Source organism: Mus pahari, chromosome 3, assembly GCF_900095145.1.
Source record: "Mus pahari chromosome 3, PAHARI_EIJ_v1.1, whole genome shotgun sequence".
Taxonomy (NCBI): Eukaryota; Metazoa; Chordata; class Mammalia; order Rodentia; family Muridae; genus Mus; species Mus pahari.
The window spans coordinates 56,390,026-56,413,507 of NC_034592.1; the positions used below are offsets into that span (position 1 = coordinate 56,390,026).

Here is a 23,482-nt window from a genome sequence, read left to right on the forward strand (position 1 = left end):
GAGAGAGAGAGAGAGAGAGAGAGAGAGAGAGAGAGAGAGAGAGAGAGAGAGAGAGAGATCTGTCTGGCTTCCAGTTTGCAGTATCCCTCCTGAATGTGAGATTACAGTCATGTGCCTCCAAGCCTAGCTGAAAGATAATATCTTGACCTTGCTTTGTGCTTTTGGCTACATTCAATTGTGCCAAACTTGTTTCCTATGAAAATTTAATAGTTCACTAGATGTTAATAAGTTCTTGGTCTGGTAACTTCAGAAATCGTAATCAGTCCTGCCTCAGCTTCAGAGGTCCAGTGTGCACCATGACTGTTGAAGCATCGTGTAGCCAGGAGACTCCTGCCATGTTCCACCTGCCATACCCAAGCTTGTCCGCCCATGGAGCACACCTGCACCTCATGAATACGGCATGTGGTAAATGCACAGAGCAGAAAGAACGGCCTTACATCAGCTCAGCAAAGTCTCCACAAACCTGGCATTGCTCACTAACCCACACAACTTTCAAGGGGCAGCTTCCAGATCTTAAGGCTTCACGTAGGCTGTGGATCGGCTGGGATACACAGAGACAATACCAGAAAGATGCATTTCTTTACACGGACAGTCAATCCTTTTAATCAGTGACTGGCATGGGATGCAAGAGAAGCAGAAGGGATAAGTTTGTATACCGTTTTGGAGAGGGAAAACAATGTGTTGCTTTTTTGTTTTTCAACAGTAATCCTATTAATTTTATTGTAATTTTCAGGCTTTTTTTTTAAAATTATGATTTGTGTTGTCCTTTTAGGCACCCACAAGCCCAGAGTTCCCCAACAGGCTGTGATGTCACCTCAGGACATGCAGATACGGCAGCTGAACATGCTGTTGCTGAGGTAACCTGGTGTACCTTTCCTTCAGTCCCAACCCAGTCAGTCCATGGGCATCCCAGTCCATGTCCATGGGCGTGGAGCCTGTCTGTGACTGGCTGGCCCGGCCATGAAAACATGAAACTTAGAGTGATATTTTGAAGTTTTTGAGACAAAAGCCCAACTAAAGAACCCTGGTTCAGTGGAGGGACAGGGAGGTACAGTGAAGAAAGAATCAAAAGCCTGGCAATTTGCTGCTGAGAATAAACGCCGGCTGTTCCCTGAGGTGATCTGCTGAGTGCTCCACTCTGCAGCCGCTGGAGCCTCTCTCTGAGAGAGGACCCGAGGTTCTCTGGTAGCACTTTGATACCCTGCTTGAATTCAGCATGTGAAATGGAGGCGTCTCTCTGTGACTTGGAGCCCACAGCAGGCTTTGAAGTCTGATCCAATTTTTGCTGCCTCCTATTTGATGTTGAAAGGGTGAAATGAAGAAAATGTACAGTTTTTGCCAATAACTCTGCTGAGCATATGTAAGATTTAAAAAAAAAAAATCCTTTGGACGATGTGCTTAGAAATGGCAGATTAATACCTTCCTATAGGTTTTCTTTGTTTCTCTCTTAAGGATAAAAATTAAGTAAAGATGAGAATTAGCATGTTCCTGATTTTTTTTTTTCTGCCCTGCTTTGTGAGTGAATGAAGAAGGGATTGGGTGTAAATGTCTGGGGCAGAATGTATTGCCGTGTGGCTCCTGACTGCCCCAGGAGAGGACTGTCACTCAGTTCTATACAAGACCTAGGAAGCATACAAGCATCACCAAGGCAGTCAGGGGCCATGGTCCCTGAGTTTAATGGAAAGCCCGTCCTTAAGGCTACTTCATCAGAGGATAAAATGCCCTTTCTCTCATTGGATCTTTTGGCAGCTCTCAGTTGCTGGAATTGATGTGTCACCTTCTCTGGTGTCCCACACTGCCGCAGCTCACCAAAGACCGAGCCCCTCTGAAGACTCTCTCAAACCTGGTAAGGAAGACACTCGGAATACACACGGTTCGACCATTTGAATGCTGGTATATGTACTAGAAAGTCGTTGTGCAGGCCTCTCTAAAAGTCAGGATCCAATTAGTAAGACTAAGTAATGTTAACAGGAAGCCATAAAGGCTGGGGACAATATTTATATTTAAAAGTAGCAGTTTTAAGATGAGCACAGAGGCACAACCCCAGCACTGGGGAGGTAGAGGCAGGGAGATCAGAATTCGTAACCAGCCTTGGATACCCCTCAAGTCTGAGGCCAGCATGGGTTGCAACAAGATTCTACCTCAAACAGCCAAGTGCATACATCAGTGATAGCAGTTACCTCCTGCGGGTGTGCTTAAAGGAATATCAAGGGCCACATTCCCTTGTAAAAATCCTCAAATTATGAAACGGATGCAAAACTTCTTCTGCTAAAGCAAAGATAAAGAGCTATCTATACTACAGCAGAATCCGTCCTTCTAGGTCAAACTCTCTGGCTTAGCAATGAATACGGACTTGGAGAATGCTTCTGCACGCTGGGTAGCATGGCCATCCTAGCAAAGAATGTCTCACCACTTGTCTTTGGTGCCAAAGAGTTCCGGTTCCTTTTTAAAACTCTTTGCCATTCAATATGGTAGAAGTTGGTTTCAGGCTAGAATCATTGTTTCTGGAAGATGAAGTATAGAACATGATTATAGAAAATATATTTATGAACACATATAGCCCTAGTTCAAGGGGAAAAAAAAATCACTAGAGTGATGTCTCAGCAGGTAAGAACACTGATTGTTCTTCCAGAGCACTTGAGCTTGACCCCTGCTCACTGTCACCTATAACTACAGTTCCAAGGAGTCTGGTGACATTTTCTGACCTTCATAAGCACTAGGCACACATGTGGTGCACACATACATATGTACTGCAAAACACCCATTTACTTAAGATAAAAATAATAAAATAAAAAAGAAAGAAAGAAAAAGAAAAGAAAGCTTTCTACTTCAAATATGGCTGTTAGGCCCAATGTCGACATGATCTGCTTTGTTGAAAGGTATAGTTATTTCTCAGCTCACTCCAAAATTCTTCTTTGTCCATTTTTCCGTCAGTGAAAATGCAGTGTAATTTGATGTGGAAGTGCATCGGACTGTGTGCTCTCTTCCAGCCCACATGGAACATGCACTCTTATCAAGCAGACAGGATGTGGACACTAGAGTTGAACCTCTCATGTGGATAGTGCAGCTCACGATAGCAAACCTTCAGATGCAGTGTTTCCTTGTAGAAAGAAAGTGTTCAGGAGTATGGCCATGTTCTACTTTACAACACACGCAATCCCTAGGCTGTCGCAGAGCCTAGTCAGTTAAATGCTCACAAGCAGAGGACCTAAGTTCGGTCTCCAGAGCCCACATTAAAAACACCAGGCTCTGAGGGAGGCAGAGACACGAGGATCCCTAGGTTTGCTGCCTGTTGTCTGGACTAAATTGGTGAGCTCCAGGTCGATGAAAGTCCTGCTTCACAGGAAGGGGACAGTATTCTTGAGAATGGCACAAGGAAGTGTCCTCTGGGTTACACAAATACATCCACAGGCACACATACCCTCTGCGCATTAAAAATAAACAGAAGAAAATAAGTGTTATTGAGTAGCCAGAAGTGCAAGGTTAAAGCCAGACCCCTCTCCACTCACATCTGTGCAATGTTAACCAGATTATATAATATGTTGGTAACTTTTCTCAACATTTCGATAAAATGGATTTACACATTTTGTAAGTGTGGTGGTGCATGCTTTTAATCCCAACACTTGGGAGGCAGAGGTAGGCAGATCTCTGTGGGTTCGAGGTCAACCTAGTCTTCATAGAAAGTTCTAGACCAGCCATGGTTACCTGGTGAAACCCTGTCTCAAGAAGAGAAAACCAAACCAAACACTCCCGACAGAGAACATCTTAAGGGACACCATGTTTATTTTGGCTCACAGTTTAAGGTAAAACAGTCCCTGGTGGTGGGAAGGAGTGGCAGCAGGGGTGTAAGGGAAGTGTTCACAGAGAATCCACAGTCATGAAGCAGAGGGCTACGAATTCTGGGGCTCAGGGGGTACCTCCTTTTTCTCCCATTTTACTCAGTCTTGGACCCCATCCCACATAATGATGTCACACATTTTGGGGGTAGCTCTTTCCTCTCTAGTTAAACCTCCCTGGAACTCCCTTAAAGACATGCCCCAGCATGTACTTAACCAATGCCTTCTGTGTCTTTTATTCCAATCTCATCTGCAATGGAAACTCAGCATCACGCACAACAGCTCTACGGCAGTATCCATGTGTGTAAACTGCGAGGGGCAGCAGCTACATGCAGGAGGGCTGCGTGGGGACCAGTGAGCCAGTGAAGGGCACTGCTCACAGCCTGGCTCACAGTAAAGGATGCTCAGAAGCTGTGGGGACTTGCCCTTTCTACAGAAGTACTCAAGTATGAGTGGCTAATGGAGAAAGCTAGTTCTTACTGTAAGGCACTGAGCCATGGTGGGGTAGTTCAGGAATAAACACATACTGCGTGTTTAACCAGGGGTGTAAAAGAGACGTATCGCATTACAATTACCTTTCTAGTAGTCTTCAGAAACATACTCCCCAAAGTCAGACTTCCTAAGAAGTTGCAGATTGGACCTTTAGAAATAGCTCTTAGGTACTTTTTTGAAGCTGTCTCTTCCTTCCAATCGAAACAGCTGGATCTTGGGTCAATCACCATCACTTTTGTTTTCTCCTTATACTCTATAAATATCGCATCTACCCTGAGTGGTTTCTCTGGCTTCTTTCTCCTCCCTCTTATGCACAGAAGTCTAAGATGCATTCCTGAGGTACAGCTGGTCACACCATTCTCTTTCTCCACTCTCCGTGGTTCCCCCAGCCTCCAGTGTCAACGCTTGACATGTCATTGAAGGCTTCCTATGTTCTTGTACCAGTCTCCCTTTCTGGCCCTGATGTCTGCCAGACCCTCTTTCTCTTTCTGTGGGTCAGAATCTCTGAGCTACTCTCTACTCTGTGGACATGCCTTGAGTATTCCTTCTTCCCTGGCTTTCTTTGTGTTGTCCCCTCTACACAATGCCGGGATCCTCTGTGTTCTTCATGGTCCATGATGATCCTTACTCTGTGCCCTTTGACTCCATACATAGTGTCTTGTCTTTTGCTTTGATAATGGAGGTGGCCTCCAGCTCATAGAGATCCACAAGCCTGGGCCTCCTAAGTGCTGGGATTACAGCCATTATGCCTGAGTCATTCTCTGCCTTTGATGGCCCATTATTTCAACCTGGTTTTGTGGAAGACAAAAAGAAAATTCTGTGACCTTTATGATTTTTTTTTACCTTTATGATTTTTAAAGATAACACCAGCACCCATCAGTTTTCCTCCTGACTCAAGGAACAACACCACAGTGATGGAAAGACCCTGGTAGGTCAGGGCCAGGGAATAAACCCTGAGTGCTCAGTCTGGAGCTCTAGAGAAGCCACCAAAACAGTCTTAAAACTGAGATTTGGACACAGTCCAAGACTGTTCCCAACTGGCCCGCATAAGCTCAAATATACACATTGCATTTAGAAAGAGACGGGCACCCACCACTTTGTCATTAATCCAACCAGTCAAATATTTAATAGGATTGACAGGGACATGTGCAAACTCAAACTGATTCTTACTACATAAAGATGTATTTCTCGGGCATTTGTTCTTCTCCTTGTTTAATCGTATGTTTATTTTTTAAATTCCTATTAATACTTTCTACATGCCAGAACCTGTCCTGGGACACCACTTTTTGAATCATTTTTGAAAACCCTGTTGTTTGTTGTTTGTTACTAAAAGATTGCTTCCTGGTTTGCAGTCTGGTAGTTTTGTGGATTATAATAAAAAGAAATTTTAGAAAAACAATTATCCAGTAAAAGTAACTAGAGAAGTGACCGCTCCTTCGGGTATTCCACTTACGTCAAACTGATTTCAACTTTGTCTGAATTTCTTCCTCTCGAGTTGATCACTCTGAATCCCTTTCTTAATCTTGTCAGGCACCAGGAACGGCAGTCAGCCTGAAGTCTGAGTGTCAGGGAGTGATAGTTACATTCCTGATCACCCAAAGCCTCATGTGCTCGCAGAGGGTTGCTTGCATTCATTTTGCAAATATAACAGTGCTCCAAAGTCAATGCTGTCTTTGCCCCTAACCTTCACTGAGGCCTCTGTCCAAAACTGGGCTCTCTAAAAGTGCTCCTGCCAAGAGTCAAGGATTTCTTATGGGTCTACATATAATAAGAAGTTTGAGGGATGAAGAAGAGGCAGAGTCCACAAAAGTGGCCAGCCCTTCCTCCTCGCTGGGTTCATAGTGAGATCTGACTGTGGTGAAGGCTGGAGGGAGAGAGGCCCGCTGGCAGTTGGTGACTGGAAGCCATGAGAACATCGGCCAGGCCACCACTGCAGAGCCCACAAAGCTCCCTGCCTTAATTAGTGTCCCATTGCTTCGAAGAGACGCCATGACCAAGGCAACTCTTATTTTTCAAAAATAAGAGTTTGAGTAAGGGGTTTGCTTACAGTTTCAGAGTCCATTGTCATCATAGTGGGGAGCGTTGTAGTGAGCGTGGTGCCAGAGAAGTAGCTGAGAGCTGCAATCTGATCTCCAGGCAGAGAGAGATAGAAACACAGAGACAGGGAGCGACAGAGACACACAGAGAGAGGGACAGACACAGAGAGACAGACACAGACAGAGACAGAGAGACAGAGACTGAGCCTTGCCAGGGTTTTTTAAACCTCAAAGTCCATGCCTGAGGAACACATTTCCTCTTCCAACAAGGCCATATCTCCTAATCCTTCTAATCCTTTCAAACAGTTCTACTCCCTGGTGATTAAGCATTCAAATATATGAATGAGCCTATGGGGGGTCATTCTTATTCAAACCACCACACTCACCATAGTCTCCCATGATCTGGTCTTGTTTCTGCCCTGTTAGGAAGCTCATTACAAAGTCTGTGACATCATTTCTGTCTAGATTGTTCCTGCCTTGGCAGTGCTGCCCATGAGAGTTAGGTTGGCATGCTCTTTCTGCCTTTGCCAAGTCCGGGCATTGACCCAGGACATCAGGAGCACAGCTGCCAAGGAAGACAAGACAGTGCTATACAGGAGCCAAGTCAAGGCCTGAGCATCCAGGAGTGATGCCTGTGGCAGGACTGTGAAATGAGCCTGGCTGGATTCTGATTTTAGCTTCCATGATATCTTAAGTGATGCATGTAGAATGCCCCATTATTTTTAGCCACCTTCTTTATTTCATTTTAAGCTTAACTTTAAAATCAGACATGCAATTGTTTCATGGTAGAAATGGAGTTATTGGTCTTCATTGTACTTCAGCTTGTTTTCTGAAATTGGCTATAGTACTTTTTTCTGCTGTTATTGTTTTTGTTGTTGTTGGTGGTGGTGGTGGTGGTGGTGGTGGTGGTGGTGTGTGTGTGTGTGTGTGTGTGTGTATTTGAGACAAAGACTTGCTATGTAACCTTGGCTGGTATCTTAATTACTTTATATTGCCCTGATAAAAATACCCTAACCAAGGCAACTTATATACAAAAACATTAATTTGGGGCTTATGGTTTTAGAAAGTTAGAATCTATGATCATCATGACAGGGAGCAGATGAACAGGTAGGCAGGCATGATACTGGAGTAGTAACTGAGAACTTACCTCTGATCTACAAACATGGGCAGAGAAAGAGCTAACCAGGGATGGTGGACTCTTGAGACCTCAAAGATCATCCCCCAGTGATATACCCCCTCCAACAAGACCACACCTCCTAATCCTTCCCAAACAGTTCCACCAACTCTGGGAACAAGCATTCAAACATACAAGCCTATAGGGGCCATTCTCATTCAAACCACCACAGTTGGCCGGAAACTCCCTGTGCAAAACAAATTGGCACCAAACACACTCAGAGATCTGACTTCCTCGCCTCTCTGGTGCTGGGGCTAAAGGCGTGCACTACCTCACCCAGCTCTTGCATTTTAATGGACTTTGAGTCTCTGATTGTTTCCAGAACACTGAGCAAAAGAGTGAATGATTTCAATATAGCCCTTCCCACTATATCCCTCTGTTACTGACATGTTCCAAGGGATTCCCTGTAGCTCCCTGGAATGTCATGTGCTTACACTGCAGCAGCCTCTGCTCCAATCCTAGCACCATAAAAAATGATTTTTGCAGCCGTGCGATTCATTTGAAAGCCAGTATTGACACATTATTAACTAAGGGTTCATTCTGTGTGTTGTGCATTCCATGGGGTTTGACAAACAATAAGGCAGATATCCACCATATGGTCTAGAGTAGTCTCACTGAGCTACAAACCTCACCTGTGCCTCCATCTATTCTTTCCTCTATCCTGGTGCTCAAGCCTCTAGAAACTACTGATTTTAAAAACAAAAAACAAAAAACAAAAAACTTTATTGTCTCCATTGTTCAAAGTCTTCCAGACTCTCATACAATGGAACACGGTGCACGTCCTTTTCAGATTGGCTTCTCTCACTTAGTAATATATACCTGAAGCTGTGTTATGTTTTATCATGGCTCTATGGCTTACTTGTTTAGATGGCTGCATACTATTCCATTGTATAGATGTACCACAGTCTGTTTATCTGTTTACCAACTGAGAATCATCTTCATTATTTCAGGTATGGGTAATTATTAATAAAACTACTAGGAACATTTGGGCAAACTTTGGTGTGGAAGCAGGTTTTTGACTCCCTTTGGTCAGTACTGGATTATGTGACACAAGCATCTTTGCTTTGTAAGAAGTTGTCAAGTTTTGTTACCATACCAGTACAGAATTCCTAGGGTCTGTATATGATGTTGTCAATGCCATGAGTTTGAGCCATCTGTTGATTGTATAGTGCCATCCCCCACTGTCACTTTACTTTGCAATGTCCTGATGATCTGAGGGGCTGAACATATTTTCACATGCTTATTTACCATCCTTGTATCTTCTTAGGGTGGTATCTTCATAAAAGTATCTACTCAATTTTGCCAACTTTAAGTTTCTGTTGCTTGTTTTCCTTTCAAATTTTAAATACTCGGTACACGTTCCTTACATATTCGTATACTGGTCCTATGTCAAATACATAATTTCCACATATTTTCTCTGAATCTGCTGCTTGCCTTCTGAGTCTCTTCACATTATCTTTTCTAGTATAATACTATTTTTAATGACTATAATCAGAGAGAAGAATGTTCCTAACTGCAAAATATTCCTGTCGTGGCTTGGCACAGATGGCTAGATGGAAGCCAAAGTCTGAGAGCCGTGATGAGTTTGATATCAAAAGATGAAGCCATACTCAAGTACAGTGGCTGGACAAGCCAAATGTAATCCCAAATTAAATAAGGGGCTGGGGGACACTTAACAACATGACTGTGTGTCGAGTGCAGAAAGCCCTTGTCTCCCTTGGTGTTCTCGTTTGCTATGATAAATATCGTGAGCGAAAACAACGGGTGAAGGGAAGGGTTTATTTGGCTTCCAGGTCATAGACCATCATGGAGGGAAGTCAACCTAGCAACTGAAGTGGAGATCATGGAGGGACACTGTTCACTGGCTTGTGTCCCCATAGATCCAAAGAGAAAGACAACCCACGCAAATCACCATGGCCAAACTAATTAATGCAAGCCATCAATTAAAACAAGCTGTTTACATTCGTGTACATGGCCGCCTCTCCCCTATGGCGAGGTTCAAGAGATCAGCATTGGACTTGGGGAAGATAAAAGTTTTTATAGCTCAGGAGTAGGGGATTTCCATGTGCTAAATAGACAGAGTCAGAAGCAGAACATGAACAAAGCAAGTTGGTCATAGCGGGGCCCCTGAAACAAAGACATGGTGACAAGGTGGTCGTAATAACTTAGAAGCAAAGGCATAGTTGCTGGTTCCTGGAACAAGCAGTATATTGGTAGTTAGGCTACAGATGGGGCATAGCCCAACCCCTGAGAAAAAGATTTAATCATAAACAAAAATGAATCTGGTTTATCTTTACTCTAAGATGGATTTCAATCCTAAAATGGAGGCAGGTTGGCTTATTATCCCCTGCCTTGCTCAGCCTGCTTTTATCTATATCCCAGGCCCACCTGCCTAGGGATGGATGATTCCGCCCACAGTGAGGTGACCGTCCCACTTAAGTTAGCAATGTAAGAAACTGCTTCGTAGGTGCTGGCAAGATAGCTTAGCAGGTAAAGGCACTTGCCAAGCAAACCTCATAACCCGAGTTTAAACCCCAGAACCCATGCAAAGGTGGAGGGAGAGAAAGGACTCCATAGAACTGTCCTCTGACCTCCACACTTAGCCTCTGGCACCTGCACCTGCATGCGATAATAATAAATACATTTAACAGAATAAAGAAAATACCTCACAGACATGGCCACAGGCCAATCTGACCTGGACAATGCTTTAGTGGAGGCTCCTTCTCCCCAGGTGACTCTGGGTTTGTGTCAGGCTGACAGCTGAGGCAACCCTTATGACACCGAGTTCTTTAGCCATTTACGCTCTTTAAGGAATCTGGACATCTCAGGGGTGTCTCCACTAGAGAAAGTACTCAGGAAGAGAGAACCACCAGGAAGACCCTTAACTGTACCTTTGTGACCTGTGAGAGACAGCAGTTTTGAGGAACTGAGCAGGCAAACAGTGAAGTCTCCAGCCACTCCCTTCTCCCTTCTGCACTAAGAAAAGCCCTTGTGACAGGGGTGAGGTTGATGTTGGTTTTTATTTTAAATTATGGTATACAAACTGCTTAACCTGGAAGTGGACAGTACAGTGGATGGTTATCATGGAGATGCCTTTGCTTGTACCACAGGCATCAGCACCCACAGCCCGACCACCCCTTAGCCCTCAAAAGCCTTTTCAGTAATAAGGCTCCAGATCTTCTCCCTGGAGTAGCCACCCAGGTGTGCAGCCCAAAGCATCATGGTTTAACCATGCCTGTTGTTAAGCTTTGTGTAGCCAGAACCACACACACGTGCTCTTTGGTGGGTAGCTTTTGGTTCTGTTCTGTTTCCTTTTGAAAACTGAGTTGTTTGTTTTTACTGCTGTAGAGCACTCCATGTTGAGACTAGACTTAGGAGTTCATCCCCCTGTTGATGGGCATCTGAGCTGTTCCCAGTTTGAAGTTCCTGTAAAGAGGTGAGGTCTGGGCATGATGACAGACTTGGGAGGTCAAATGTAGAGCCATGACACTCTCACAGATCTATATCCATGTGCAAATTACTTACTCTCCCTGGGACTGGCACATCTTAATACCTCTGTTCTGTGTGGAGTGCTTAGCATAGTATGTCACATGCACAAGCATTCAGCAAACATTTGTCAGACAGAGGTGTGCTGGCTAGTTTTACGTTAACTTGACACAAGCGAGGGTCACTTGGGAAGAAAGAATCTTAACTGAGAAAATGTTTCATAGGATTGGCCTGTAGGCAAGTCTGTAAGACATTTTCTTCATTGATGATTGATGTGGGAGGGACCCTTCCCCTGGGCAGGTGTTTCTGGATGGTATAAAAATGCCGGTTGAACAAGCCAGGAGGAAGGAGCCTGTATGTAACATTCTTCCATGGCTTCTGCTTCAGTTCCTGCCTTTAGGTTCTTGGCCTGACTTCCCTCAGTGATAGACTGTTACCTGGAAGTCTAAGATAAAATAAACAAGTTGCTTTGGGTCCTGGTGTTTTACCAGGAATGAAAACCCTAGCTTAAGGCAGAGCAGTTATGCTTGTAACTCAAGGCAATGTTTCAGCTCCCACACTGAATTCTCTACCAAGTACTTATGGGAACTACTCAGGAAACCACCCAAGCACCTCGACCAAGAGGTGGACCCTCAGGAGGGTGTGAAGAGGGGACACCCCTGGGTCAGCTTCTGGCCCACACTCTTCTTAAAGGTTCCAGAAGCTCACAGTATTGTCTAGCAGTATGGTCAATGGTCCACTATGAAGTCCACTATAACCAAGCAACTGTATTATTTACTTCACTGGTCAGAACTTAGTGTCTTGAGTTTTCTGGTCTAATTTGGCTCAAAGGCACAAAATAAAGGACAAAAGGTAGTGTGGGGGAAGGGACACAGTTGCAAGGTCCAGGCCTGCTGTTGGGTTTAACCTAGTTCAACTGTTTGTTTAAACAAGAATAGGTATATTTCCGACTGAGCTATGAGTCTATTGATGTAGTTAGATCAATGATTAGAGAGGAACTCATAATAAATAATGGATAGTCAAAAAAAAAAATCTGTGATTTTTCTCGCAACCATCATCACCACAGTGATGACCTCTGGGCCTCTGTGTTCAGGTTACAAAGCGAGCTTAACTGAACACAGCCCCCGGATCTCCACCCTCAAACCCCTCAGTCATATTCTGTTTACCACATATCACTGGTGTTTAAGCCTTTTCCTATGAGAGAGTGAATCTCTGTGCATGCTTGATGCCCTGGTGGGTTAAGAGGCTTTTTCTAACTGCGGGCTTGTCCTTCAAAACTGAGAGTCCAGCTCTGAGCTTGCGGTGAGGACAGAGCCTGACCCCTGCACAAACCGAGTCTCCTTTAGTTATTCCCAGTGGCCATTTCTTGCTCCAGTGGGAGCTACTTTTGAAAGTTCTCCGTCTCCTTCACACCACTCAAATGGTCAAGTCTTCTGGTCACGCGGAAACTACCTCTGGTCTAGGGGTTGTGACTTTGAACCTTTGCTGTATTGAAAGAGCACAGGAGGTGGGTAGCTGGAATTTCCCAGATCAGGCAGCTTCTGTAACTGAAGATAGTTGTGTGTCATTAATCCACCTAAACAGTGGGCACACAGGAGTCACAGTCCCACTGACTCGGGATGATTTCTTTCTTCACCATCTGGAAAGGTCTGAGGGTGCTCAGCAGTGAGCACAGGCCACCCACAGCCACTGACCTAGTATCACAGGAAGACTGGGTTTTCCCAAAGCCTTGGCTTTTTAAGCCAAGAATTAATGACATCCCTCTCCGTTAAGTCTGTGCCAGGTGTCTAAGCGGTCTATTTAAAGAATGAATTCAAACAGGTCTGAGAACCAAAATGAAGGAAAGCTCAGAGCTCTTAATTGCAAAGGACACAATGGCTGGGCTCTCCCAGCGGCCACACTCCCACTTTTAATACCTGACTCTACATCTGGGGAGAAATCAGATAAGAGCCAAAGAGTCCTACGTTTGTTTCTGCTCCTAATGAATTCATCCTCTGAAGGAAAGTTACCGCACCAACTGACTCATTCTCCTGGACCTGAATGTTTGGGCAACTTGTCAAAGGCAGACTACCCAAGGATCCATTTACAGAGTGCTTATTTCGTTCCCCACTGTTGCATCTGCGCATGCCCTGAACAGTTAGCTCAGACCATCACAGACATATTCTGCTGTATGATCTTCAACTTGAATTGCCCTTTGGGGCCAGGAAACCCTTCATTTCTTGGAGGCTGCTCATTCTTCACTTTCAGACTTGCATCCTTTCATTGCAGCTATGAGGGAAGTCCCCACCTCAGAGGGCAGTTTCTTCTTATGCCGTGAGAAGGCCCTGGGAAGTGTGCATCACATTCTTGTTCCTGTGTAAAAGAAGATTAAGAGAGGTGCTCTTTAATGTAGCGCGATGAGCAAACTCACCCGTGCGTGCCTAGGGGTGCTCGTGTAAATAAACACTGGCTAGCGGAGGTGCAAATGCATATTACGTAGAGTTTTAGCTTATTCCAGACAATTCTGAACAGTGACCCCGGGGAGATTGTCTTCTCTGCGGCACTCTGAGGAATGATCGTCTAGGGTGATTCCACAAGTCCTTTGCAGGCTGTTTTATACCGTGTCTTAGTTAGGGTTGTATTGCGGTGAAGTGACACGACGGCCGTGACAACTCATACAGAGAAACATTTAAGTGGGGATGCCTGACAGTTCAGAGGTCTGGTCCATTATTGTCTTGGTGGAAAGCATGTCGGCAGGGGGCCGACATGATGCTGGAAAGGTAGCTGAGACTTCTACGGCTGGATCAGCAGGAAGCAGAAAGAGAGAGATTTCTCCCTTCCGTGTTAGCATCTCTATTGGTGGTACACGTGGTCAGCTCTTGTTTAGGCAGCCATATGGTAGAGGTGTCATGGTGAAGCCTCCCTGTTGTTTCTAGGATACAGTCTCACGGTAGATGTCTTGGTCTCCTGGCTCTTATAATCTTTCTGCCTCCTCTTCCAAGACAGCCCTTGAGTCTTAGGTGTGGGAATCGTGGCATAGATATGTCAGCTAATCTTCCTGTGTAGCCCTGACTGGCCTGAAACTCACTGTGTAGACCAGGCAGGATTAGAAATCACAGGGTTTAAAGACATGCGCACTCGAACCCGTCTTACCTTGGGATTCTTCTGCAAAAGACTGAAATAACGAGTCTCTGCGTCAATTTTACTTTTTAAAATGAAAATGACTGCTTTACAGCTATTCACTTTTCCATGCTTAATAAAGGAGGAGAGTGCTTTACACAATTCTATATTCAAAGTTGGGACGTCAAAATTGAGGTGGCACACAACTTTAATCCTAGCACTCATGAGGCAGAGGCAAGCAGATCTCTGTGAGTTGAGGCCAGCCTGGTCTACAAAGAGAGTTCCAGGACAGCCAGGGCTACACACAAAGGAACCCTGCCTCAAACACACACACACACACACACACACACACACACACACAAAACAAAACAGGAAAACAAAATGAGAGAGAGAGAGAGAGAGAGAGAGAGAGAGAGAGAGAGAGAGAGAGGATTATTTTCTGTTTTACATGGAGCATCTTACGCTATGGGGTTAATGTCTGAGTCACGTTTACATGCTAATTTGCACACAATATAAATGAGCGCTATGTCTGTTGTCCTGGGCGCTCTTTTTCATCAGGTTCTCGTTCACGTTGGTCTGAACTGCAATGTTAGCCTTTTTTTTTTTCTTTTTTTTCTTTTTTTAAACTTCTTTGGCCACTAGTTTTATGAGGCACAGTGGTCTCAGAGATGCCATTTCTCTGTTTTGAAGTTTGATGTTTTCCTCCACTAAGGTATAGTTCCATAGAATTTACAGGAGAATCAAACAAAACAGAAAAAAATTCAAAATTTAATAAAATCTCAAATGCCAGTAATGTTAAAAACCTTGACTAAAGGTCTGGGGAATGTCGGCTTTGTTCTAAGCCATAAGCTAACGTTTGGTAAAATCTGAACCTGCTAGATCCTGCTAGACCAAACCACATCTGAATGCCCAGAGCTGCAGGAGTCGGAACAGATTAAAAAGTTGAGGGCCAGAAATGAAGCTCTCTGTTGTGCGCACTCCAAGTCACCCTCCCCTTTCCTGTGGTGATGGTACTTTCTGTACTTAAGGAAGGATTTTTTTTTTCTCCTAAATGCTGGTCATAACCCCATGTTAACATCAGGTTTGGGGGGTTTTCTGTTGTTTTTTGTTTGTTTGTTTTCCTAGATGTTGGCCATGACCCCATTTTAACATCACATTGCTCCTGTACCCAGTTTCATCTGTGGTTTCTGGAACCTCAAAGTTAAACTTTAAAACCACTCAGCACCTGAGAGGATTTTCTGCCATGTGGTGAAACCCTCCTCTACTTTCCCTTTTCACTAGGGAAACTGGGAAACTTAGAGACATGGCCCTGTGCCCCATGGGGATGAACAGAAAATGATTTAACTCTAAAAACTGCAAAACAAATACATACGCATGAGTCAGTTTATGTATAGTGTATGTGTGTTCATGTGCGTGCGTGTGTGTGTGTGTGTGTGTGTGTGTGTGTAGTAGACACACATATGCACACATATTAAAAAGCAGATCAAGAGGCCAGAAAGAAGATGGCTCAGTCAGTAAAGAGCATTGCTACTCAAGGACAAATGTCCTGGATCTCCTGTAACTGCAGTTATAGATGGTTGTAAGCCCCCTTGTTGGTGTCAGGAATGGACCTCAGGTCTCCTGGAAAAGCAGCCAGTGCCCTTAATGGCCAGCTGAGTACCTCTCCAGCCCCAGCATTCAACCATCAGCACTCACACTTACCAAGCACTGCAGAGAACATGGGAGAGCTGTTTTATATTCATAGCAGCCTAATGTTCTGCTGCTCATTTGGTTTGAGTAATTTCCCCACTTCAAAGATCTTCCCCATCCTACAGATCCCGATAAGTGGCCAGGCTCCCATCCCACTCAACGATAGGATTTCCACTGTGCTCAAACTGCAGAAGAAAAAAAAGAATTCAATTCAAACCTTCCCCTGCTTTAGAAAGAACGCTAAGGGGTGACTCATTAGAAAAGAAATAAATGACCTGTGTCTACATGCAAAATTGTTTGCCTCAAAATGAGAAAATGAAAATGTTCAGGGTTTTTAATCTATTAAATAGGTCAGGGAGAGAGAGAGAGAGAGAGAGAGAGAGAGAGAGAGAGAGAGAGAGAGGAGAGAGAGAGAGACTAGAAAGGCTGCCTACATCACCTTTTTGGAGACAGGTGTCAGTCTGACTAAGCAATGCTGCCCTGTGAGCTTATCCACTATATCTACCTGCATTACCCTAAGCAGAAGGTTTTGGTTGAAGTATAGAAAGACCTCAACGATGTTCACTCTGGGTCAACCAGAGAATGACATTTGATCAGCAGAAGTGGTGAAGTGTTTGACGTAGTACCCAGTGTTCACTGACTGAGGACTTGAGTCAGGTGGATGGTGTTGAGTCTGGATGAGTGTCTCCCAAAAGGCCCAGGTGATAGAGTTTTGGTCCCTATGGTGGTGTTATTAGGAGGTAGTAAGCCCTTTGGAGGAGCTGTTAAGGTTTTTAACTCATTGTGGTATGCCTCTGGGGGAGGACTCTAGGACCATGGGATGTTTTCTCTATCTTCTTCCTCTCTCCATCCGTCCTTTCCTCCCTTCCTCCCTCCAAGCTCATGGGGTAAATAGTTTTCTCTGCCATGTGCTCCTGGCCATTGCCATCTGGTGCCTTCACCAAACCAATGAGGCTGTCCAATCTTGAACTGGAACTTTCAAAGGAGGAGATACAGAAACCTATTCTCATTATAAGTTGATTGCCTCGGGTACTCTGTTATAGTAACACAAGGCTGACTAATTAACAGGCAGTCTGTAGGGTAGAAATTAGTTTCGTTTCAAACAGCGTCTTAGATCTCACATTCAGTTATATGTTGTAAATATTCCCGGTCAACAGTTGTCTCCCTAGGAGTGGAACTTGTGAGACAGGACACGGCCATCTGCCTGAACAGCAGGAGACACTGTGGGATGGCATTTCTATCTGATTGTTTGCTACAGTCACATTTGTTATGAAAATGAGAGAGAGAGAGAGAGAGAGAGAGAGAGAGAGAGAGAGAGAGAGAGAGAGAGAGAGAGAAATAGTAGCCCTTGGAAAAGTCTATAGAGGTCAAGGTACCTGGGTGAGGTTGCTCCAAGTTTATTTTGTTGTCTTCAGTACTCTGGATGAAAGAGAAATTAAGTAGGTTATCTGATTGATAAGCATAATCACTCTAGATTTGCATCATCCGAAGGGTCTCAGCCTCCCAGAAAGAAGAGGGTAGCTTTCCTTCCTCTTTCTCCTCCTCTGCTCAAACCCTTTTCCCATAGCCCCACCCCAGAAATCCCCAGGCCTGTGTTTCGAAGGCATCAGGCTTCAGTAATCAGCAAAGAACACTTGCAACAACCCTCTTCCTACACCAGGTTAAAACACATCAAGTACACTTTGATTTTAATGATGAAAATATATTGCATTAGAGAGCACAGAGGTTCTACTATTATTTTGGTAGAAATTCCCAACTGATTCTATTCAAATCACTTCTCACATGAAAACATCTGAACCTAGAGATTAAGAGGCTTGACTATTGATGTTACAAAGGAGAAGATGAAATATTACGGTTAGGAGAACTGTTTGGGTTTCTGTGGATCTGTTTGCCTGAAATTTGGTTACATCACAAGCTTGTATGTTTGAACACTTGATCCTCAACTGGTGGTGATGCGTGTGGAAGTTGTGGGGCCTGGTTACAGAGGTGGTACATTGCGATCAGGTCTTTGAGGCTTGCCTGGCCTGCTTCCTAGTATATGGGGACATAAGTTCCCACTGCCATGCTTTCATCATCAGGGTGTGCTGAAGCTGAAACTCTCCTGAATTGTTAACTAATTTCTTCTCTCTTAAGTTGGTTTGATCAGAGGTCTTGTCATAGTCACAAGAGAAATAACTAATACATTTGGCAACTAAATGTTGTTGGTCAGGTGGCCAGCTGTAAGTGGCCAGTAGGGAAATTCCAATTCCTTCAATAGCACTTTCATCAATTAACTTACTACAAACATTCACACTGAACATAAAGACACTGCAATCTATAGAGCTCGCAGATCACACTGGTCAAAAGAAAATGCATGCACGGAAGAACAAAGGGCCCATCAATTTGAAGAAGTGTGGGTGTAACTGGTGAATACCCTGCTGTCTTCCTGGCAACTCCTCAGAGGGCAGCGTGATTAGTCGAGTGTGTGAGTGCACAGATTCAGAGGATTGAGTCTATGTTTATATGGTGACCCTTAGTGATGAAATGCAGTGCTCCACACCTGAGCCAGGGGATTTACAACTTTAAGGGGGTGCTGTCAATCCAGCCCTTAACATTGCCATATCTTTAAAATGAGATACCCAGGAAGTGAGTTGTGAGAAAGATATATATACACACATGCATACACACACACACACACACACAATATATATATATATATATATATATATATATATATATATATAGTATATATTGTGTAATTTTGTGTGTATGCATTTTCATGCAGTGGTGTGTATGCATGCGCATGTATGTGCATGGGTGGAGGTCGAGTGTTACTCATATATATATATATATATATATATATATATATATATATGTAGTGTGTGTGTATGCATGTGTATCTATGCATGTATGTCATATCTATGTGTATATATGTATGTACATATATTATTTTTATATAGAGGATGAAGGGGAAGTGGCACAATTATAAACTTAATGCGTGAATGAATACACAGTTATAAAGTCAACACTGCCAAAACAGAATGTGGGATGGAAACTGCTGCTCCCCAGCATCATGACCAGATGGGAGTTGATGAAATGAATGTCAACAAAATCTTTGTGAGCTTGTGATTCTTAAGTCATCACATGAATTGCCTCCCGTGACCATGGATTTTAAGTAACGCTCAAGAAGGCTCTGTGTGATCCAAAATAGGATTTCAGAAGGCATGGTGTTCCCTTTCATATTTAAGAACATCACACAGTAATTTTGTGTGTATGCATTTTCATGCAGTGGTGTGTATGCATGCGCATGTATGTGCATGGGTGGAGGTCGGGTGTTACTCCCCAGTCATCCACCTTGTTTTTTGAGACAGGGTCTCTCACTGAAGCCTGAGCATCCCTGACTGGGGGTAACAGCCTGTTTCTGCTGCCTGCATGCTAGCATTGTGAGCACACACTACTATCCCAGATTTTGATGTGGGTATTGGAGATCTTCCTGTCCTCAAGCCGGCATGGGGGTGACAGAGAAATGGTCCGTGTGATGGTTTGAATAAGTTTGGCCCCCACAGAGTCAAGTGTTTGGATGCTTGGCCCTAGGAAGGGCACTATTAGGAGGTATGGCCTTACTGGAGGAGATGAGGACTTGTTGGAGGAAGTATGTCACTGTCGGGGTGGGGTTGGGGTTTCTGTGCTCAGGCTCCACCCTGTGTGAAAGAAAGCTTCCTCCTGGATGCCTGTAGAAGACAGTCTTCAGATCAAGAAGTAGAACTCTCGGCTCCTCCAGCGCATGCCTGCCTGCACACTGCCATGCTTCCTGCCATGATGTTTGCCTTTATAAGAGTTGCCTTGGTCATGGTGGGGGCAATAAAACCCTAACAGAGACAGTCTTTGTCTTCATGCCTGCGTGGGAGTGGAAGGAAAATGGTCCCCTAAGCAGATCCTCCTCAGACAGACACTTTTGGCAGCAAGGACAAGTGCACGTCACCACGAGACGTGCACTTTCTGCTTTTCTGTCCTTTCTGCTTCCTACAATGAGAATAGCCACGTCTGTGTGTAAAGTTATATCTTACATAGTCTTTTCACAGACCCAAATTCTGAAAAGTCTGATTTAACACTTAGATAATGGGCATATCCTGTGTGGCGACTTTACATGCAAGCAACAGTATTAGAACCACCCAAGAAGCCCTACAGTAGAGCTCTAATGCGATATACTCAGGCAACAGTGGTGGACTGTGGTTGAGTTGTTGTTGTGCCAAGAGATGCTGAAGCTCTGTGTGTGTACAGAGCAGCCAAGCAGGGCAGGGCACTGGAGCTGCCTGTTTAACCTCTCTGTGTATCAAGCCAATATCTCCGTTTTCTCAGGGGTGGGGTGGGGCTGTGACATGGCAAAGACCATAAAACCTGACTGTGTCGGTTAGTTTTTTCATCACTGTGACCCCAAAAAATAAATAAATGAAAAATAAAAAGTCAGGAGAAAATAACGTAAGAGTAAAAAGATTCCATTCCATCATGGCAGGAAAAATGTGATGGAGGAGGTCATGTGGCATCTGGGAAGTAGAGAAAGAACAAAGAATGAAGGCCCCCATTGGCTTTCTCCTTTTCCCTTTCCCTCCCTCTCCCCCCACCTCTCTTGCCTGTTGTTTCTTTTTGTTGTGGTTTTGTTCCATGTTGTTTGTTTTTTCAAACAGGATTTCTCTATGTAGTCCTGACTGTCCTGGAACTCTCTCTGTAGACCAGGCTGCCCTCAAACTCACAGAGATTCCCCCCTGCTTCTGCCTCCCCAGTGCTGGGATTAAAGGCATACGCCACCTCCTGGCTCCCTCTTTATTTCAATAAGGCCCCCAGACTGTGAGCCAGTGCTGAATCCATAGTCAGGGTGGGTGGCCCCCATTGGCCCATCCTTTGCAGAAGTGCCCTCATGGACACACTGAAAGGTGTGCTTCACTCATCCCTAGGTCTTTTTTGATGAAAACAGGTTGGCAGTTGAAGTCGATCATCAGGCCCATTTATTTGTACAGAAGTTGTTTTCAAAACCCCTGAGTTCTCTAAGAAGTGGTGTGTGAAATCACAAGAGTATAAACGGAGGCAGAAAGAGCACCTAGTGTGTTGTTTGCTGGTAATGGGCCAAGGGTGAAAACAAGACAGTGGGGGAGGCCAGGGACTTCCCTCTGGGCACAGAAACTCCAGTGACAAAGAACTCAGAAATGTCCAAGAGTGGGGGCATATTGAGTGCTTGGTTTGTTTGTGTTTAAAATATAATTTCCATTGAGATGGCATTGGTTTGCAGTTTTGTGACTTTGTTTGGATCTTCTGTTACACAAGTAAGAGGCAAACCCCATAGCTGTTTGAAACCCTGGCTTCCAGGGTGGCACTCCACAGATTGCTGCAGCACATTCTGCAGAGACGGAGTACCTACAACATCGTTGCTTATCAGGGAGACTACACTGACTTCATATGGGAGCTTCCCTTGGAATACCAAGGCTGAGCCACAGAAGTGGCTTTGAAACTTGTAGGGACCATTGGTTTAGGAATCTGATTACAATTGCAGGGCAGTCAGGGAACTGGGTTTTTAGTGAAAGATTAGATAGTCTTTTGCAAAGATGCCCAGGGATAAGGTCTACAAAAATTGAAACCAGTGGCTTATGTATCCTAGTTGAAGAAGCCTCTTCTCCTCCTCCTTCTCCTCCTTCTCCTCCTCCTCTTCTTCCTCTTCCTCCTCCTCTTCTTCCTCTTCTTCCTCTTCCCCTCCTCCTCCTCTTCCTCTTCCTCTTGTTCCTCCTCTTCCTCTTCCTCCTCCATCTGTTCCTTTTCCTCTTAAGTCCTCCTCCTTCTTGTTTTAAGGCAAGGTCTTGCTGTATATCCCAGGATGGCCTGGAACTTGCAATCCTCCTGCCTCAATCTCCCAAATGCTGAGATGACTGGGGGTCAGGGGAGGAAATTCACAGGATCACTTGAGCATCAAAAGTGTTGGGATCATGGACGGTGGCACATGTCTGGATAATAAGTTGGTATTTTTGTTTTTAAAGCTATTTTTAAGCCCTCAAGCCTACCCTTTCCCCTTTCTAACCTTATTAGAGGAAGAACAGAAATAGCACCTGAAAATATCAGAAATTTATAAAATTATATCCACAATCACATTTGTGGCTACATTTTCTTTATTTTGGGGTTCCAAATGCTTCTCCAGAGAGCACCAGCTAAATGTAATATCCTATTGCCTTTCCCCAGGATGGTGGGGATGAGACAGTTCACGGTGTTAATCAAGTAAAGCCATCTTCTCACGACCGTAGCCATTTGGGTTATGACGATGTAATACGATGCCTGGTGGGTTAATGCAGCCTTTGAGGGATATTCTCAAGAGTACATGGGTTTGCCCTTTGATTATGTGTTAGCATGGTCTTTCCTGGGGTTAATGGGATGGAGAGAGGGGAAGGCAGGGAGGGAGAGAGAGGGACAGAGACTGTAGAGCCAAACCGCTGTTTCTCAAGCTTCGCACTCTAAACGGTGATTCTGTGACGAAGCAGGAGTCATGCATCCGTGATGTTCTCCTGGCCTCTCAATCCTAGAGTCAGACACATCAGCTGTTCTGTTTGCAGGACCTTACTCTTCACAGGGTGCTTGTCATTAGGAAACCTGGAACATTTGAACACAGGAGTGTAATATCTACCTAAACTCCACATAACGAATCTGGAAGAAGACTAAGGGGGGCCAGGAAACTAGCATGGTATTCGGGGAAGACCCAGGGTGAATGCACTAGACTTCCAGAACTAGCATTTCAAATGTTGGGAAAACGGATTTAGATCTTGCACAAAAATCCTTGGCTGTAGAGCGAGTTTTCCAGTCTGTGGAAAAAAACTCTCACTGTTGCTTTAACCGGGATAGGAAAATGGCTGGTGAAGGAGAGGAGACCCAGATGCAGCACATTAGGGCTGTGGTTGAGGTGGATATGGTTTCATTCTTACAAACAATTGTGAAATGCGCATGCGTACACGCACCGGCAGTGCCTGTGTGAAAGTCAAAGGACACCATCAAGTCTCGGTCCCCACTCTCAACCACGTTTGAGACAGGTCTCTGTTGTTTGCTGCACGTTCTGTGCCAGCTACCTGCGAGTGTCCCATCTGCCCACAGGAGAGCTGGGGTACAGATGCATTACCTCTAACATCCTCTTGGGTTACAGGGATTCCTGCTTAGGTCCTTTCATTTACACTGCTTTACCTACTGAGCCATCTCTCCAGTCCTCATCTTCCTTTTTATTTAAACTCTTATGTTAGAGAGCCTTATGTTACAAGACAAAATTAATAATAATAATAATAATAATGTTTTCTATTGGATCTTTGTGAACAAAATAACAACACACTCCCATTTCACAGACAAAAGAAGCAGCTACTGTTGCCCAGACTCATCCACCATTACTCCTGGGATCCATTTGCTCCTTGGATCAGGAGGCTTAGGATTATGGACATCTCCTCCGGAGCATCTTCCCAATGCAGAGTCAAGCACAAGGCAGAAAAAAGCTTAAGGGGGAACTTGATGGAACCAGAGTTCAGGGGAAATGTCTCATGGCCGGGGTGTGTGTGTGTGTGTGTGTGTGTGTGTGTAAGTGCAAAGATAGAGCCTCTTGTCTTGAGTCTTTGTCTTTAGAAACTTTCTTTCTTTTTTTTTATTTATTATTATTTTCTTTATTTACATTTCAAATG

The 23,482-nt window shown here is 44.4% G+C and overlaps 1 protein-coding gene across 1 annotated transcript in view; it reads left to right on the forward strand.

Annotated features, from left to right (window-relative positions):
• Myo3b (myosin IIIB) overlaps window positions 1-23,482 on the forward strand; it is a 328,196-nt gene that overhangs the window by 248,562 nt on the left and 56,152 nt on the right. Inside the window, exons 29-30 of the mRNA XM_021193757.2 lie at window positions 773-857; window positions 1,750-1,846. Coding sequence (XP_021049416.1) covers window positions 773-857; window positions 1,750-1,846 — 182 coding nt within the window. The remainder of the gene's footprint in view (window positions 1-772; window positions 858-1,749; window positions 1,847-23,482) is intronic.